This window comes from Papilio xuthus, unplaced genomic scaffold, assembly GCF_000836235.2.
Source record: "Papilio xuthus unplaced genomic scaffold, Pxut_1.1 DF829660.1, whole genome shotgun sequence".
Lineage (NCBI taxonomy): Eukaryota > Metazoa > Arthropoda > Insecta > Lepidoptera > Papilionidae > Papilio > Papilio xuthus.
In genome coordinates, this window is record NW_013528989.1 from 2,261,872 (window position 1) to 2,275,864 (window position 13,993).

General features: G+C 39.2%; 1 protein-coding gene across 1 annotated transcript in view; it reads left to right on the forward strand.

The window, feature by feature from the left end:
* The window catches only part of LOC106114743 (1-phosphatidylinositol 4,5-bisphosphate phosphodiesterase epsilon-1), a 15,229-nt gene extending 1,424 nt beyond the window's left edge, over positions 1 to 13,805 (forward strand). Inside the window, exons 3-21 of the mRNA XM_013308063.1 lie at positions 364 to 471; positions 1,355 to 1,463; positions 2,348 to 2,532; positions 2,894 to 3,092; positions 3,356 to 3,488; positions 4,337 to 4,466; positions 5,331 to 5,531; positions 5,865 to 6,018; positions 6,659 to 6,772; positions 6,970 to 7,073; positions 7,914 to 8,018; positions 8,391 to 8,513; positions 9,180 to 9,313; positions 9,596 to 9,694; positions 10,076 to 10,188; positions 10,832 to 10,965; positions 11,775 to 11,925; positions 12,765 to 12,895; positions 13,667 to 13,805. Of these exons, the coding sequence (XP_013163517.1) occupies positions 364 to 471; positions 1,355 to 1,463; positions 2,348 to 2,532; positions 2,894 to 3,092; positions 3,356 to 3,488; positions 4,337 to 4,466; positions 5,331 to 5,531; positions 5,865 to 6,018; positions 6,659 to 6,772; positions 6,970 to 7,073; positions 7,914 to 8,018; positions 8,391 to 8,513; positions 9,180 to 9,313; positions 9,596 to 9,694; positions 10,076 to 10,188; positions 10,832 to 10,965; positions 11,775 to 11,925; positions 12,765 to 12,895; positions 13,667 to 13,805 (2,566 nt within the window). The remainder of the gene's footprint in view (positions 1 to 363; positions 472 to 1,354; positions 1,464 to 2,347; positions 2,533 to 2,893; positions 3,093 to 3,355; positions 3,489 to 4,336; positions 4,467 to 5,330; positions 5,532 to 5,864; positions 6,019 to 6,658; positions 6,773 to 6,969; positions 7,074 to 7,913; positions 8,019 to 8,390; positions 8,514 to 9,179; positions 9,314 to 9,595; positions 9,695 to 10,075; positions 10,189 to 10,831; positions 10,966 to 11,774; positions 11,926 to 12,764; positions 12,896 to 13,666) is intronic.
* The last annotated feature ends 188 nt before the right edge of the window (positions 13,806 to 13,993 follow it).

A 13,993-nucleotide genomic window follows, 5' to 3' on the forward strand; every position in this document is an offset into this window, starting at 1 on the left:
TCCCGGCTCGCCCGGTGAAATACCACGACCACACAGAAGACAGCCGTCAAGTGGAAGCAACTCCGCGTACAGTCTGATGAGTGTGCGTCCCGGAGGCCTAATTTAGTCCTCTTTCCCTACCCACCATTTTTCTTATAAGAAAAGGATGAGAAGTGGAAGTGGACTTTCCAGATAAAAGGATGGATGGGAAGGTAAAATATTTTCTTTCCGTGCATCCTCTTCTCCGTCGATGAAAGGTAGGCAACGCATATGCAATTGCGTATGTCTATGGGCAATGTTCACTTCTATTTCAGCGATTGCGGGTGGCCGCTCGCTCGTCTGCCACCGTATGATAAAAAAATGTTTTTTTTATTTTTTTTCCAGAGAAATTCTGGCTACGACGCCATCTTTGACTAGTACACATTCTGTTACATCAACACCCACTCCGACACAAAGAAGAGAATTTAAAAGAGATTCACTGAAAGAAGAAAGGTGAGTGTTTGTTTGTTATTTCCTTATAATCTTTCCATCATCATCAGCTCACTAAGTCCCCACTGAGGGTCTCAGAGTCTACCCTAAGTTAGTGATTAGTTCATAGTTAATGCTGGTCCAGTGTAACACTTCACATATATTTAATTTTTTTCTCAAATATGCGCAAATTGCATCACGATGTTTTCCTTCAAAGTAAGATTTCAACTCAGGACCAACAGATTACAAGTCAAGTGCTTAACCTCTGAGCCACCGTTGCTTTAATCTCTCCATATACATAGACACAGAAACATTCCAAAAAATATAGACATAGAGATATCTCTATATATAAAAGAAAGTGGTGTTAGTTACACTATTTATAACTCAAGAACGGCTTTACCGATATGTCTGAAAATTGGTGAGGAGGTAGCTTAGAGCCAGGAGATGGACATAGGATACTATTTATTCATTTTTTTTCGAATTTTTGCCTTGAATAGCTGCTTTTTATTTAACTTACTAATATTATGAATACGAATGTTTAAATGGATGTAAAGAAATCTGTAGAACGGCCGAGATTTAATTTGGCATAGAACACATTCTGAAAGAACACATAGGCTACACTAATTAAGTTTTTTTTATATCCACGCGGACGGAGTCGCAAGCGACAGCTAGTATGTAAATATAATTTTTCATATCCATTGAATTAGAGTACAGGACCGGCGTTAGGATAGAGCGCGGTTAGGCGACGGATTAGGGCGCCAAAAAGGCGCCATAGGTTTGCGTTGTTAATCTAAAAGGCGCCATAGTAATCTCTCCCAGGTCTAGTAGATTTACTAAGAAGAAATATACCGTGTTATTTGATGATTGATTTAATCTCCTTATTATATTTTAGTCGAACACCACCAAGGAGAGACAGCAAACGAGAAAGCAAGAGAACAGATCAGAGTACGACGACAAGTCCTATGAGAAGCAGTAGTAAACGGGACCCGAGATTAACAGAGAACGACATACATGTGGTAAGTTGTGGTAAGTTGCTGACAGAAGTTTGTCAAAGAGTAAGTGACTACTTAATCTTTGTATTGACTACTACAAAGATTAAATAAGAAAACAGAAGTGAAAGTGAATTCAATTTTGATTATGAACGTGCAATCCATTAAATTAAGGAGTAAAAGATTAGCGTGGTTTGGACATGTTAAGCGAAGGATGATATATAAGCAAAAAAGTAATGAGATTGAATGTGGATGGCTACAAAGGTAGAGGAAGACCATAAAAAGTATGGAATGACTGTGTGAAAGAAGATGTGCGTAGGAAGGGGGTAGACTCGGATATGACGGCTGATAGTATGGAGGAGTAGTACATACTGTGCCGACCCTCGATAGGGATAAGGGCAGGTTGATGATGACTTGATTTATTTCTGACTGTTTAGTTTTATGTCTTAATAATTACCAAGATTAAATTATTTAAGATAGCTATCGCACGCGACTCTGTCCGCGCGGAAATAAAAAAAAATTGACAATAAAGTTCAATATGACTCTACATTTTATTTTGAAAACGTTTATATGGGAAAAATAAATTCTAGCTTGATACCTTAACGCGTTTTTGAGAAATAGGGTCTTGACAGACAGACGGACAACAAAGTGATCCTATAAGGGTTCCGTTTTTTCCTATGAGGTACGGAAACCTAAATGGGCTGTTTTTAGGGTTTCCGGCAATTATTCGAATTTTTCTCACCTTATAAATCGTCCCTAGACATTCACGAACCTTTCAAGACAAAGATAAGATAAATCTGTTCATCCGTTTTCTAGTTTTAACGAGACTAACGAACAGCAATTAATTTATATATATATAAGATACCTATACTTACTTCTCCCAATTTAAGTTTAACTGTGTTTCTACTTAGTACATAGCATCTTTCGACGAGGAAGGTGAACAGGAACCTGGTTGGAAACGCGTCGGTCCCGAAGGTCTGGTCAACTTGGAGAAAGTCTACCGCACGCAGGCTGTCATGGACCACATCTCGAGTATACACCAACATAGATACGCTCTCTCCAGGACCACGCAGCCAGTCTTCGGGGATTACTTAAGGTGTATGATCAAAAATATATAAACGAGGTAGTAGCCAACTGATATTAATAAAATGTTCGGGTGATTGTCTACCATTATCGCTAACAGTGGAAGAGCCCGCTTTAACATCTTCGCACGAATTGTCCCGGCTCGCCCAGTGAAATACCACGACCACACAGAAGAAGTGCATGCGTCCCGGAGGCCTAATTTTGTCCTCTTTCCCTTTCCACACTTTTTCTTATAAGCAATGGATGGCAAGTGGAAGTGGACTTTCCGGGTGAGAGCATGCATGGAAAGGGAAGAGAGATTCATGTTTCTATTGCAGACTCTACCAATGTTAAATCCTTTACTTTAATCCAAGTTAAACATCGTCTACCTTCAGAACAGCAATCAACATATGCGAGGAGCCAGTCTTCGCGCCCTCACAGAAGACCAGCGGAGGCGAGTTTGAAAACGAGGCATTATACGAACTGGAAGGTGGAGGATACTGCCCAGTGCAGCCGCTGCCTCACGACCACGGAGTCACCATGTTTCCCCTCGCGCCTCAGAACGGAGAAAGGATGGATAGACATGTTCTGCAGGTAATGTTCTTAACAGTGCAAAGAAATTAAAATATGTAGAGTCAAGCTTTGGAGAGGCCAATATGTTTGACTGAGGCCTGCTTTGTGTAAGTCTAGGATTTTCGGTTGAGGAGAAAAGTGGAAAGCCTTTTATAGCGTCTTCTAGAATATCCTTTCTTAATCAAACTATCCATTTGTATAGTATATTAATCATACTATCGAAGGCTTTGAGATAGGCTTTTGTCCAGCTGATGGCGAAGGCTTTTAACGTTTTTGTAATACAGATAATGCATCACGGCACCGCCTGTGTGGTTGGCGAGGCGGAATGGAACGGGACATTCGCACATCTCAGATTAGAACGAGCTTGCGCCTTATTAACATGGTGTAGAACAGCTCATAGACCACAGTCACAACATGGTTAGTGATGATAATTTACTAGGATTCTCTTTTGTTTTAAGCCAAGATAAGGCTAAGGCCAGAACAAGTAAGCCTAATTAGTTAGCTCGCCCGAGACTCAGTCCGCGAGGAATTAAAAAAAAACTTAATTTGTAGACTATATGTTCTTTCAGATTATGTTCTACATTTATGCCAGATTTCATGGATATCCATGCAACCGTTCTGGAGGTACATCTTACTAATATTATAAATTCGAATGTTCGACTGGATGGATGGATGTGTGTTTGAAGGTATCTCCAGAACGGGTGTATATATCTCGCTGAAATTTGACTTAGATGTAGAGCATAGTCTGGAAGAATATATGAACTACTAATCAAGTTTAACTATATATAAAAGAAAGTGGTGTTAGTTACACTATTTATAACTCAAGAACGGCTTTACCGATATGCCTGAAAATTGTTGAGGAGGTAGCTTAGAGCAAGGAGACGGACATAGGATACTATTTATTTTTCGAATTTATGCCTTGAAGAGCTGCTTTTTATTTAACTTACTAATATTATAAATGCGAATGTTTATATGGATGTGATGTGGATGGATTGGTGTTTGAAGATATCTCTAGAACGGTTGAACGGATCTCGATTAAATTTGGCATACGTATAGAATATAGCGTGAAAGAACACATAAGCTACACTAATTACGTTTTTTTATATATCCACGCGGACGGAGTCTCGGGTGACAGCTAGTGCGTTCAAACATTCACATATTAGCAAGATTTTTCATTCGTAAATCAACACTTCTTTAACAAAAATAGTTATAGTAAGAAATTTACCATTATTTGTCTGGAATGCGGTTTAACAATATGTTTGCAGGTGAAACCCCATCAGAGAACGTACAGCAACCAGAAATTAATCTCTCATATAATCCTGAAGAAGTTATACCTATTAAATACACAGCGCATCTAGCTCATGAGAACGAAGCGGGAATTGTAGGGGATGAGGGGTGAGTTTTTAAACTTGTATATGTTAAGTTTACAGTGTTCTAACACCTGTATAATATAATACTATATTGTGTCTGTTTAAGATAGATTAGTTTGATAACTGATGCCTATTATCGAATTAATTCTGTATGAGGATTTATGTTGTACTTAATGGACGGTTGTCATAGTGTCGAAGTGGGCGACGGGCTACTATAGTTAGGTATTTTATAAGCTGGGCCGTGGACGAGAGCGAAAGCGTGCCCGTGGTCCCGTCCCGATGCGTTGGAGGAACAGAGAGGTTTAGTGGGTATGCCTCCGCTATGGAGGAGAATCCCATATAACTACCGCGTCCCCCCCGGGGCGCGGAGTATGCATTAAGCACTCCTCCTACTCCCTAGGAAAAAAAAAGAAAAAAGTGTCAAACTTTCACGCACAACGAATAACTGTGAACTATCGAGAATTGATCTTGTAATAAAATTAATCGAACAAATGGATACTGTAATTAAGGTATTTTATTAGTTTTTGAATTAATTACAATTATTTGGCTATGTATCGCACAATTTAAAAAAAAATCTTTTTTGTTCCTCAACACCGCAATCTGTGGTCTTATTTCTTTATGTAGTTATGAAGGATAAAGTAGGAATAGAAAGAAACAATTTTATTTATATTGTAATTCAAAAACAATAATCACGAAATTTTCGATTGCAAGTTCTATGAGAACAACCATCGAAAATCTGAAAAATTCTTAATCGATTTTACTTAACCCATTTCTAGTGAATTGTCAAACTAATTTATCTTAAATAGACACACTATAGTAGCGCCTCTCTCTCCAGATAGTTTGACTATAGACTGTGCTGCCATCTAGTGAAACTAAACATAATTTACAGTTTCATAGACCTGCAGTGTGTCAAAGACATGCGTTTGGGCGGGAAACTATTAGAACCGCGAGATGTCGCTGATTTGATCTCCTGCGGAAAGAGACACGGCTTGGATGATTGTGGAAGTCCAAAGATAATTACTTTAGTGTACGGAAGAACATTAAGTGATAACAGAATTGTACATTTTTTACTACCAAATTATTCCTACAGGTAAGTGTATATTTAAAAATGTTTTATTTAAGTTTCATCTACCTACCCTTACCTCTCAGGTAGGCTCGGAGCTTACCCTAAGTTAGCGGTGACTAGGCCATAGTCAGGTTCACACATATCTTTGAATTTCTTCTCAGATATGTGCAGGTTGCGTGATGTTTTCCTTTGCCATAAGAACGTTAGATAAATGTACATATGTAAATCGATAAACAGATTAGTACATGGCAGGATACGAACCCAGGACCTGGAGATTATAAATCAAGTGCTTAAATACCTGAGCTACCGAAGCTCACTTGAGTGGGGTGTAAATTATTGTCAATTTATTTTATCCAGGGTATGGGCTGTGGGTCTCCACGCTGTGATCAGAGCGCTGATGACTCAGACTAAGCTTGCAGATCGGAGTCTCGCTTGGCTAAAGAACAAGTACACCGCTTTATATTATGAGGACAATTGCTGCTGTGAACCTGTCGTCTCTGACGCTATTAGGGTTAGTTTTTACTCTACATATATCTCTATCAGGTATCATAAAGTTCACTCTTCTCTCTAGCATCTCCTTCTTCGCAACATTTTCTTAGGCCTACCGCTACTTTTGTAACCAAGATTTAATCTCATTAGGGAACGTACCCATACTATGTGACCCGTTTAGAGGGGGTTGAGTGGAGTCTTTAAAATACTACGGTAAGTCACATGGTCGGGGTGGCTAGGTTTTTGTCACGTAGTCAATTTTACTGACAGAAAACTCATATATTTTCGACCTATATTAGAACTGGTTGGTTGGCACAGTTGGTACTGACGCACATATGCCGAGCGAGCGCCGTAATAATTTTAAATCATAATTATTAATTACTACGTAATAACTAAAGGGGGAGAGGAGGCTTTTGGCATATACTACGAGTGGTCACCGAGGGGTCGAAAAAACCTAAAAAAATAGGTCACGTAGAACCACCGTCTTCCGGGAATAAAAAGAAACTTAGTAGCCTATGTTTTCTTCCAGACTATGCTCTACATCTATGCCAAATTTCATTAAGATCAATGCAGCTGTTTTACAGCTAACTTCTACCAAACATACATCTAAACATTCGCATTTATAATATCAGTAAGTTTATAGTATCTGCATTGCATTCCAGGTATTTGGTGGTAGAGAATCAGCTTGCGCTGTATCATCCCACTCTACACCAGTTCGGGGAGCATACACTGACTCACATTCCGACTCGCTAAGAACTTCTGGGATCAAATTCAAGGTAACATTCACTTAATACTAACAGTGTATTGTTTCAATATTACAAACAAACACTGCAATTTTATTTATAAGTATAGATAAATCAAGGCTTGATCGTATCTAATGTTAAATGGTCATATGGATATTTCATCAAGCTGACGTCACTTACACGTAGATTATTGACGTAGTTCGATTTATTAACATTAATTTAATTTACAGAAAAACAAATCAACATCGGAATTGAAGAGTTCACCAAAGAATTACGGCGCGACGTTTTCCGGTCTTCGAGAAGACGATGTTCCTCAGGGATCACCTAGACACAGGTATACACATATATTTTTATATCATAAGGTGGCAAACGAGCGAGCTGCCACCTGAAATCACTGAAATAGCGAATTTACCGTTACCCATAGACATACGAATTTGCATATGCATTGCCTACCTTTAATCAATAGAGGAGAGGATGCACAGAAAGATAATATTTTCCCTTTCCATGCATCCCCTTATCCAGAAACTTCACTTCCACTTCCTATCCTTTCCTTAGAATTAAAGGTTGGGAAGAGAAAGAGGACTAAATTAAGCATCCGAAAAACACACTTATATGAAGAAACGCGGAATTGCTTCCACTTGAGGCTTGTCTTCTGTGTGGTCGTGGTATATCACCGGGCGAGCCGGGACAATAACTGCGAAGATATTATAGCGGGTTCTACCACTAGTAATTCTAAGACTAAAACCTTTCGAATACACAAATAAATGAAACAAAAGACTCTTGAATACTGTCCTTTGATCAAGATTTTCCTAACCTTAACCCACTCTGAGATGTACCAGGTTTTGTTAAAGTAGCAAAGCATTCATTCGTTCCTAAACAGCGAAGCTATCTTACATAAACATCAGTATTTGTTTATGCGTTGACTACATTTAATCCATAGAGTAGACGATGCATCGTGGATATTTCCCTTTTTACGTGCCTTCCTATGTCAAATTTATCTTCCTCTTCCCATCGCATCTTTAATAAGATAAGGGTGGCAAGGGGAAGACGACTAATATTAGGTCTTTTAGATTTTCTTTCTTTAAAACATTTAACTCAAAACTCAAGTTCAGTTAGCATTTTATAAATCTTTCACTCTACTGGTCTTTTAATGTTTGACTTTCTTTTTTTATAGTTCTTACTCAGCAGCAGCTGGTCATCATCAGCATTGTCCACCACGGCACAGCAGTCTTACTACTGCAGCTACCACCATCATGTCAGGCTCACCCAATAGGAGCAGGTAATCACATCATTCTACTGTCCTATTCATTTTTATTTTAGTAACCTTCTAAACATAGCCATCTTCACGCCAGAGTACTAAAATCAATCTGGCGACCCTAAAAAGTAATATAGTCTGGTGCCCAGAAAACTTGGCGCACTGGTGCCCTCTATCCATTGCATCTTTGGACTAGACGACCCTGCTTCTAAAGCGGATTCCCGTTTTTTTTACACCACTCTCGAAATGTTATTAGTTTCATTCAATTAATGCTATGTTCTTCAATTTGTGAACTGTCAACTTTATTGCCTTCCTTCAACCTACCCCAGGACTCAAGGGGTCTGGACTACATTGGGAATTACAATCTTATACGTTTTAATCTTTATTTTCTTGCAGTCTACGAAGACTGGATACTAGTGAGAGATTCTGGGAGCATCTGAAAAATTTACGGACTGGCTCAGTTAATTACGATACACAATTAGACTTTATTGATTTCGTCGCACTATTTAGAAGTTTCAGGTGAGTTGAACATTAGCTAACTATAGTAATATTATTCCAAGTGATACCTTTATTTCTCATCCGTTTTTGTTTTATATCATAAGGTGGCAAACGAGCGAGCGGCCACCTGAAATCGCTGAAATAGCGAAGTGACCGTTGCCCATAGACATACGCAATTGCATATGCGTTGCCTACCTTTAATCGACGGCGGAGAGGATGCACAGAAAGAAAATATTTTTCCCTTCTATGCATCCTCTCATCGGGGAAGTCCACTTTCAATTCCCATCCTTTCCTTATGAGAAAAAGGGTGGGAAGGGAAAGAGGACTAAATTAGGCCTCCGGGACGCACACTCATTAGACTGTAGTTGGAATAGCTTCCACTTGACGCGCGTCTTCTGTATGGTCGTGGTATTTCACCGGTCGAGCCGGGACAATTCGTGCGAAGATGTTAAAGCGGGCTCTACCACTGTTACCACCGCCGTGGTTTTTAGAAACATTTTGATTCAATTTAAAACGATCTAAAGATTGCAATAGCAAAGTAGCAGTCGTTATCTATTGGTATACGTTTAATGGTTACTTAGCACAACTTCAGTATAGATTTCTCATATTATATCTACACTAAGGGACCCATTGACCACTTAAAGGCATTGCAGTTACTATAATTTGACACATTTCGGTTTATTTCAGTTTAGTAATGCGGTCAGAATTACGAGACGTGTTCGAACAGTTAGCAGTCCCAAGACCTCGTTGCCCACTGCTGGGCGCTGAGAAGAGTCGGAGCTCACCAGAGCTGTTCCGCAACAAGACTGCTTTCAGAACAGGTAAACCCATGCTTAGATATTAAGCCTACGCCTACTTTTTAGTGTTTAGCAAATAAAGGAAAGTCTGGAGTTAAATTCTCCCTAACTAAGTAACCTGTCCACTGTTTCCACTGTTGCTTGTTGACCTGAAAATGATGATGAGTAAAGTAAAGAAAAAAACAGAGACGGAGCGATCGTAGAGAGATTTTAGGTGTTGTTTCTATAAAAAAAATACGAACTAAATTTTTGTAATTAATCCTAAGGAATATCACCATCACCACGAGTCTGTAAATATCTTTTCAGGTCTATTAACGAGGAATGGATCTTTGGACCTGGATCCTCCAAGCGATAAAGCCAACAGGAAGAAAGACTTTGATCTACTAGCAGCTGCAGCGTTACCAGGCAAGTACCAGAAAAAATGCCAAAATCAATACTCGTTTCGGATTTAACTAACATTTTAAATTTAACACGTTAATAATAATCAAAAACATAGCGTCAGTGATACGAAAACAAAGCGTCGTTGGCTCAGGGGTTAAGTACTTGACTTGCAATCTACAGGTCCCGGGTACCTGGTCAGCCATATACCAATGTGTTTTACTATACATATGTTTATTTATCCTATGTTGTTAGTGTGAAGGAAAACATGGTGATGCTGCACATATCTGTGAATGTCAAAATGTGTGAAGTGACCCACTGGACCAGCATTCACTATGACCTAGTGAACTTAGGTTGGGCTCCGAGACCCTCAGTGGTGCTATAGTGAGCTGATGATGATAATTACAGGAGCATGTCCGGACATGAGCGGACGCGTCCTCTCTCTGCCAACGCTAGGCAAGTTCTGCGAGACAAGACAAAACGAACCGAAGAATGAACAGCAACTGAAAGATATTATACACGTATGTATATCTTACTAATATTATAAATGCAAATGTTTAGATGGATGGGTGTTTGTAACAGGGTATCTCCAGAACATAGCCTAGAAGAACACAATACTATTAAATTTTTAATTCCACGCGGACAGAGTCACCGGTGAAAATATATTGAATAAAATAAAAGAAAGTGGTGTTAGTTACACTATTTATAACTCAAGAACGGCTTTACCGATATAACTGAAAATTGGTGAGGAGGTAGCTTAGAGCCAGGAGACGGACATAGGATACTATTTATTCATTTTTTTCGAATTTATGCCTTGAAGAACTGTGTTGAATTTAACTCAATAATATTATAAATGCGAATGTTTGGTAAATGTGATGGATGAGTGGGCTACATTAATTAAGTTTTTTATATATCCACGCGGACGGAGTCGCAGGCGACAGCTAGTATTGAATAAAATAACGCTAGACCACTATTAGGGCGCAGTTGTATTACTCACCAGTAGAATCCCAACAGGACACCTGCTATACGGTTATATAACGACCGAGTTATCGACTTTTCAAACTGCGTTCTTAAGTAGTATGCAGCTTAAAGTTTTCACCCTATTCCTGAAGGCACCCACGACATTCTTGGTAGGAAAAACTAATGGTATAAATAATCTTTCAGAGACATGAACCAGACCCATCATTAAGAGCGGAAAACTGTCTATCATTCGAAGGTTTCGTCCGATTTCTGACTGACAAAGATAACTACGCATTCGTTCCTGAACAGAGAAGGCAGCAAGTCAACAGCTATTTTGGGTACGAATTTAGTATAACAAAACTTTATCTGGTCTGATGAAGATTTTAGAAATTACGTGAAAGGTGACCATAATTTAGATTTGATGTATGAAAGATCAATCAGGAGAACGTGCATCTAGTACGCGTCACATGGAGTGTGATTTTTTATAATAAAATGGCATATGAGTAAGTCGCCACCTGAATTCGCTAAAAAAGCAAATGCCCATTTGTTTATCATTGCAGATGCGTTTCCTACCTTTAATCAAGGTAGATGGAGACACACAGATAGAAGATATTTTCCCTTCTTATGCGTCCCTTCTTTTTTTATATATCATAAGGTGGCAAACGAGCGAGCGGCCACCTGAAATCGCTGAAATAGCGAAGTGACCGTTGCCCATAGACATACGCAATTACATATGCGTTGCCTACCTTTAATCGTCGGAGGAGAGGATGCACAGAAAGAAAACATCTTCTCTTTCCATGCATCCTCTCATCCGGAAAGTCCACTTCCACTTCCCATCCTTTCCTTATAAAGAAAAGGATGGGAAGGGAAAGAGGACTAAATGAGGCCTCCGGGACGCCCTTCTTCCGCCAAATCGACTTCCCCCACATTCCGCCTTTAGTTATCAGGAAAGAATTATAAGGAAGAGGCTAAATTAGGCTCCAGGAACGTAATATCTAGAAACGCGGAATTGCTTCCACTTTTAATCCTATCTTCTATGGTCGTGGTATTTCACCAGTCGTCAGCCAACAAATATTATTGTTATAGGATCTGCTATTAGCGACTTTGGCGTTAAAATTTTTATGTACATTTTAAATAATCCTTATAGGAAACCAGCTCAAGAAGAAGAAGAGAAGAGTAGAACCATATCAAGACAAATGGAAGGACCTTTGAGTCGATATTACATAGCAAGCAGTCATAACACTTATCTAACTGGTCATCAACTTAAAGGAGAGTCTTCTGTTGAGTTATACAGCCAAGTAAGAAATATACAGACTTAATAATATTACTTATCGAATCGTATGAAATCGACTACCATTATTCCGATAGTCATACCGGTGAATGGACTGATAGCGAAGAGTTTCGACCAACATCTGAAGAAGCTCTCGCTAAACAGGACCCGATACAAAAGGCGGTTATCCTAGAGACCGCACGCATCGTGAGAAGGTTCCTGTCTGCAGCACGGACCTCTGTTTTGTTTGATGGGACCCGCAGCCGTTGGTGTTCTATTTTTAATATAATATGTTTTGTTTATTTTTTTATTTTATATATGAAATGTACTATGTTAAGAATATGATAAATAAATGAATACATCTTATAACTTAATTAAAAACAAAACCCTTACTGTCTCCATGACACTAAGGAGAAGACGAATCGAATGATACTTCACTCGTCAAAAACCGTCCTTTTATTTACGCTAAAGAAGATCATAATTTACTTGATTAATGAAGCGTAGACTAAAAGGTAGTTCTGTTAGATGAATCCTTACAATTAAAAAGATGATAGGTACAAAATATAAAACAAAGATTCAAAGGTACGTCGGCGCGTTAAGTGATGAAGCCTAATTGAAAGAACGTAGTATAAAGACATTTGGGACGTTGAGAAAGGCTGAAAAAACCCCGTATGGTTCCTCCAGTGACTGCTTAGTAGTACTGGACGCATACACACAAACACATATATAAACGTACAAAAATGTTGACATCTTAACTGTTTAACTACTATATATACGGCAGTTAGAACTTTTTAAGATTTGGAACTAAATAAGGATCGAATACTTGGTAGTGATACTTATAAAACCTTTGAATATAATTACTTTCAGGTGTTGCTAACAGGCTGCAGATGTGTAGAACTGGACTGCTGGGATGGAGACGATGGCAGTCCTGTCATCTACCACGGGCATACGTTCACCACAAAAATACCTTTCAGAAGAGTCGTGGAAACTATTGCCAGGTTAATAATGATATTTTAACGATGGCGGACACCAGAAACATCCGAACACTACCACACACAAGACATGCTTCAAGTGCGAACTAATCCAAAGTACAAACCGATTTGCCTGAGGCCTTATTTTTTTTTTATATCATAAGGTGGCAAACGAGCGAGCAGCCACCTGAAATCGCTGAAATAGCGAAATGACCGTTGCCCATAGACATACGCAATTGCATATGCGTTGCCTACCTTTAATCGACGGCGGAGAGGAGGAACAGAAAGACAATATCTTCCCTTTCCATGCATCCTCTCATCCGGAAAGTCCACTTCCACTTCCCATCCATTCCTTATAAGAAAAAGGGTGGATAGGGAAAGAGGACTAAATTAGGCCTCCAGGACGCACACTCATCAGACGAAACGCGGAATAGCTTCCACTTGACGCCTGTCTTCTTTGTGGTCGTGGTATTTCACCGGGCGAGCCGGGACAATTCGTGCGAAGATGTTAAAGCGGGCTCTACCACTGTTAAATAGACATTTTTGATTTTCTTATCAGATATGTGCAGTTTTAATATATGTAACACTAACTTTTAACCGCAACTCCGTTGGTGCTGAATTAAATTAGTAATAAGTAGTCTATGTGTTCTTCCAGACTATGTTCTACATCTATTACAAATTTCCGCAAGGTCCATATAGCCGTTCTGGTGATACCTTCAAACAAACATCCATCTAGACATTCGCATTTATAATATTAGTAAGATTAATTGCCATAATATTGGCATATTCTTTCAACAGAAGCGCGTTTGTAACATCTCCGTACCCTTTGATTTTGAGTATCGAGAACCATTGCAGTTTACCACAGCAGCAAGTCATGGCCAGCACATTCGAGGTCAGTGTGTACATGTACCATCATCACCGAGGGGCTCATAGGTGACTAGGTCATAGTCAACTACGCTGGCCAAGTGCGGGTTGACTTCACACATATCATCGATTTCCTTATCAGATGTTGCATCATACATAGGATAAATGTACATATGTAAATCGAAAATCGAATAATACATTGGTACATGGCGGGATTCGAACCCAGGACCTGCAGATTGCAAGTCAAGTGCTTGACCACTG